This window comes from Ixodes scapularis, unplaced genomic scaffold, assembly GCF_016920785.2.
Source record: "Ixodes scapularis isolate PalLabHiFi unplaced genomic scaffold, ASM1692078v2 PGA_scaffold5__190_contigs__length_132052651, whole genome shotgun sequence".
NCBI classification, from domain to species: Eukaryota; Metazoa; Arthropoda; class Arachnida; order Ixodida; family Ixodidae; genus Ixodes; species Ixodes scapularis.
Genome location: NW_024609880.1, coordinates 41,873,411 through 41,878,837, shown reverse-complemented (window position 1 = coordinate 41,878,837; position 5,427 = coordinate 41,873,411). Strand labels below are relative to the sequence as shown.

General features: G+C 42.2%; 1 protein-coding gene across 1 annotated transcript; it reads left to right on the top strand.

The window, feature by feature from the left end:
• Positions 1-468: 468 nt before the first annotated feature.
• LOC115310861 ((3R)-3-hydroxyacyl-CoA dehydrogenase) lies at positions 469-5,197 on the top strand. The gene is made up of 3 exons (XM_040215608.1): positions 469-665; positions 2,951-3,141; positions 4,713-5,197. Exons 1-3 carry the CDS (start codon positions 515-517, stop codon positions 5,109-5,111), a joined length of 741 nt encoding a protein of 246 aa, XP_040071542.1. The 5' UTR covers positions 469-514; the 3' UTR covers positions 5,112-5,197.
• Positions 5,198-5,427: the final 230 nt, after the last annotated feature.

The following is a 5,427-nucleotide window of genomic DNA, read 5'->3' as shown; positions in this document are numbered from 1 at the left end:
CACGGAATTAGGATTGCACTCTTACATTTTGTGAACTGCCAGTTTTAGGTAGTGTTGGTTTCACAAACAAAAGCAAAGAATATTTAGGTGTCGTAAAGATTAACGTGCCAGCAAATTTAAATAATATTGTCTGTATTGTAAGAATTGTATGTATTTCTGAAATTACGCACGTAGGATGTCAAATGTTACCTGTTACGCACGCCGTGCTCAGGAATGTTCATAAATATCACAAAACAAAATAACACAAACCCGAAACCGGAGGTTATACTCATATTTATATACGACAGTTTTGTTCTTCTTTTTTGTTGTCCTTTAGGGCGTAAATAATTTTAATTGCGTCTAATTGAGGTATGGCGCGCAGGGATCAAACAGGTTTCAGGTTGAGTAACCGGAAAATGGAATATTCCAAGGCCACCAGAAAACTAGGGTGACCGTTCTAGCGCTGATCGGAGCTTTTTGTCCAACCCAGGCCGTGTATTTGTGCTGCTTCTGCATCGCCGCAGGTTCATCGACAATGTCTCTGTCGGATCGGCTAGCGATCGTCACCGGGGGAGGAAGCGGCATAGGCAAAGCGGTCTGCCACGCCCTTGTCAGAGAAGGGGCGGTGGTCGTCGTAGCCGATATCAACTTGGACGCGGCAAAGAAAACAGTTGCTGAACTAAACGGTAGGTATTGTCAACGCGTTATAACTGGGAACTTTAATAATTGTGGACAACCCTCACAGCTGAAATGAAACTCCTGGAGAGAGGAAGGTGGGAGCCTGAAACATATGACCTACTTCTTCACCCCTTATGACATCAAAACACAATTTATGAACTAGTACTATTTTTCTGTGTTTTTTATTAAACATAGAACCTTTTTTTAGAAATATAAGTCTATAGATTCAAGTTCTACATTAAAAAAAAAAACTTCATGCAACATGGCGCCATAAAGCTTGCATACGAAAGCAATATGTTTTTTTTTAATTAAAAAAAAAGAGTTAGTGCTGAAAAACATTTCACCAAGAAATCGTAGCTGCTAGCTTTGCTTTCCTCTTGTAGCTTTTTTGTGACCAATTCCTATTGTACGCATAATTTCAAGAACAGAGATAGGCGTATAAATGATTTTGGTGGAAAATATTTTATAATATGTCGCTCCTACATAGTTAAAATGGTGGTCCCTTGCACCTGAGGCGTCAGGAGACACAATATGACGCATAAACGAGGCAAGAACCTGATAAGGCTGGGTACAAGGACCTTTGTTTGAAATACAGGGTTCATGCAGATAGCATTGTCGTCAGGGGGGTGAATGATAATGTCAGGTGTAGATACATTCGTGCCTGTCTTTCAAGCATGAAACGTACTTCAAACAAACATTGCTTTTCCCAAAGCGTATGATCCGAGGGCACTGTTTTGTGAAGAAAGAACGATTATGTGCAGTTCCGGAGATTGTCAGATCTTTGCCCTCAATATCCTGATGACCACTGAGCACATACAGTGTGATTCAAGGAGAGGCCGGGCCCTTCAAATGGTCCGCAAAATTCGGTTTCTTAACCTATCGCGCTACGACTTTGTGCAGCGTTGCCCACAGATGGTGCTTTTTTTTTTTGTGAAATTTGCCATGGGCGAACTTACCTGAGGAAAATGTAAAGAAAGAAAAGGGCTTACCTCCTATGTAAACGTAGCGACGCCACCAATCTTCAAACAACACGTTGCAGTTTCGCATGGGAGAAAAAAGATGGCGCAACGAGCGCCCCCAACGAACGAGCATACGGCGCCGAGAGCCGGCGTCTTTAGCAGACAATCGTTTGGACTCAAAAGCGGCGTGCGTTCCGCAGACGGCGACAGTCGCAGAAAGAAAATCAGGCGCGGTAACAACAAGGAACTGCTGTTGCTTGTCTGCTAAAGACGCCGGCTCTTGGCGTCGTATGCTCGTTTGTTTGCGGCAGTTGGCGTCGTGACCGCTTGCACCATCTCTTGTCTCCCGTGCGAAATGGCGCCGTGTTGTTTGAAAACCGGTGGCTTCGATGCGTTTCCATAGAGGCTAAGCCTTTTTATTTTTTTAGATTTTCTCAGGTAAGTTCGCTCTTTGCAAATTTTACACACAAAAAAATGCACCATCTGTGGGCAACGCTGCACAAAGTCGTAGCGCGATAGGTTAAGATACCGAATTTCGCGGTCGATTTAAAGAGCCTGGCCTCCCCTTAAATCACCCTGCAGATACACCAAAAACGTTTACCTAACGTTAATCCTATGAGGATGTTTCATTTGCGACTTATGCTATAAAGACCAGATAATTTTCTACTTGAAACCACACCTACAGTAGTGGCCCCTATGAAGGTTAACACATCACAGCCGACCTATTCGCATGAGCAGAGCCTCAGGAATGGACGAGCGCGACGACTGCTCACTTTATCCTATGCATTATTGCGAGTCTTGCCGCGTTTGGTTCGGAAATGCCGGTACGTAGCTGTTGTCGACAGTCTCTTTACCTTCCCATGAACCTCGGCCGCTTGACCTGAGCCGAGCTCCCCCTCTGAGCTATAATGACTGCCTCTCATTGAGGAAAAGCGGAGGAGAGGTTTTCCCCTGAGTCATGGTTAGAGGGACCTTTTATGCGCAATCTACATACGAAAGCATATGTAAAATTCAGTTCTACAAAACATTAAAAATGTACGTGTTTCTGTGAAGCACTAATTTTTGAAAAAGGCAATACATTTAGTGGTGTTTGCGCTTGGCTGGGCTGTTGTTCTGACTGCCTTTCTTTTGAGTAAACGTTGCTGATCGTTTACGGAATTTAGAAATGCGCGTTATATAAAGCGCTCGAGCACGACCTAGCACATTATGTCCTATATGTTAAACACTGGTAGCACTAGTGGCAATGGAGTCTATTTCCTATGGGCTGGATAATCTAAATAGAAATAATCTCGACCACGGGATATATACTTGCCGTTTATTTCGCTGTTTACTAGGTAAAGCACACGTGGCACTTCATGTGGATGTCGGCGACGCTATCTCTGTCGCTTCACTCATCAACAACGTTCGCTGCCGATTCGAAACTCCGCTGAGCATCGTGGTGAACTGCGCCGGTGTGGCCAAGTTTTCCTCTGTCACGAATATGTCGGAAGAAGCCTACGACCACCAGCTGCGAGTAAACCTCAAGGTTTGTTTTCTGGTGCACCTACATGAAGCAGGACATATCATGAAGGCAGTAATATGTATTGCAATATTGCAAGTATGTTAATCAGTGTACGCAAAATTAGCTTATCTAATCACCTGAAAACTTCGTCGTCAGGTTACAAAAGTGCTATTAAGAAGTAGACAAAAAGAAAATTCATGTTCAGCCCTATATTGACTCGTTCTTTTAGTGCTGAATATTGGTGGGCCAGATGCATTACGCTGAACAAACAGCATTTAAAAAAAAGGCCCTTGTTTAATTGAAGGCTTGAGGCACTTTATGAGAAGTGTTCAACGGATTATAAAATTGCTAAAAATTTTCTGTAGAACCTGAGTCAGTTACGTTAGGATTATCATATAAAATCTCCTGGGAGCATTTGAGGATTCGTCTTTTAATCATTATGATAGATGTTCTTCAGCATCCCAGAGTACCCTGTTCTTTTTTTTTTTTAAAGCTGAGTGTCACAACGAGGCAAGAATAAATTTGGTCTTCACGTTTTTCAACGAAATTTGACGAGCTTTATATTTGGCACTTTTGGGAATTGGGGAGTACGTTAAACGGTGAGGTCTGTCTTTTGGCGCGTAGTTCAAAAACAGTGTTAAGAATAATGCGCTCACCCTATCGACAGCACGATCATTCAATTTATTGTTGTTAACATAGTATAATTGGCAATTAAAATATTTAAAAAGCCGCAAAGACCTGTCACAGTAAAAAAAGCACCTCACATGCCGCAACAATTTTACGCTTTGACAGCTATGCATTAAAAGTAGCTGGCATTTTATTGCAACTCCGAATGCCATAAGCCTCCCAAAATTCGTTTCTAATCTAACAGCAATAACCGGGCGTTGTTGAAATGCCATGTCGTGGTTAAAGTTTGCTTTTTAATTATAAAGTGGAAGGACAAATTTTACAGAGCAACAGTTATAACTGTCATGATGTACAAACTATTTTTAAATACTTACATAGATGACTCGAGTCCGTGATTAGATTACGGCACAAACCATTTTTAAGTGCGTTCGAACTTGACCCAGGCTGCTAGTGCTTAACTAACTAAAATAGAGCAGTAATTGTCTTTTAACGTTGTATAAAGTTTATCATCCTAAAGAGCCTCTAGAGTGTAATAAACTTTTCGTTTCGTCCCTCTGACTTTGCATGCTGAGATGCAAGTGAAAGAGTGATGCAATTATAACAATATGTTTAAATTTATGTTGATAGAGCACTTGAGTTTGTGTATATTATATCGTTATTGGCCGATTGAGTTTCTGCATGGCGACTGATCCTAGACATTTGAGTTTTGGGGGTAAGAACTGTAGATTGACGACATCTATAAAAATAGTACATTTTAGATTATTACTTGTTCAAGTTCAATGCAGTCCCCCCCCCCCCCCCCGAAAACAAAACAGATGAGATGTCGTCTCATCTGTTTTGTGGGGTATGTAATCAAAAAATGAGAACATTCACAATATTAATAATGGTCTGTAAAAGCAAGTCTGCCTCGTTCTCACCAAAGTTTATCTTGATATTTTTAAATATATCTATTTTTTTTGTATTTTCAGGGTACCTTCCTTGTCAACCAGGCCACTGTAAAGGCGATGCTGGTGAGCAAAGTACCCGAGGCCGCTATCGTGAACATAGCCAGCATTTTGGGCAAATGCGGTCTGGCTTACTCTGCCGCCTACGCAGCCTCCAAGGGTGGCGTAATTGCATTCACCAAGTCTCTGGCCCAAGAGCTGGCTGGTACAAACATCCGCGTGAACTCCCTACTGCCAGGAGCAACGCAAACACCCATGTTAAATTGCACCCCCGAAGACCTGGAGGCGCTCATCGGTTCGGTTGCGATGAGGAGAATAGCGCGCCCCGAGGAAGTGGCCGACGCAGCGGCATATTTGTGCTCTTCTCGCAGCTCCTACATTACTGGGACTAGCATGGAGGTCGCCGGTGGGTGGTTCGCTTAAAATAAAATTATGTATCAGTGGTAAAAGGCTTTTATTTGTCGCTACCTCAATAAAACTACGGTATTTCTATTGCTCTATTTTGTATGTTTATGTTTCTGTGTTCCCGTTGTCTAGCCATTTAGAACGACTAAAAATAACTTTGCAATGTTATATTTCGGTTAATTGCTTCTTATTTACATAAACAGCAAGGTTTTGTTTCGAAAGTGAGCAGTCATAGCACCCCATTCTGGACCATTTCACGGAGACATCTTCCAGTGGCCCTCAGGGACATTGTGAAGCAAAACAAAAAGAGGTTAAAAATGTTGGTGGTTTCATT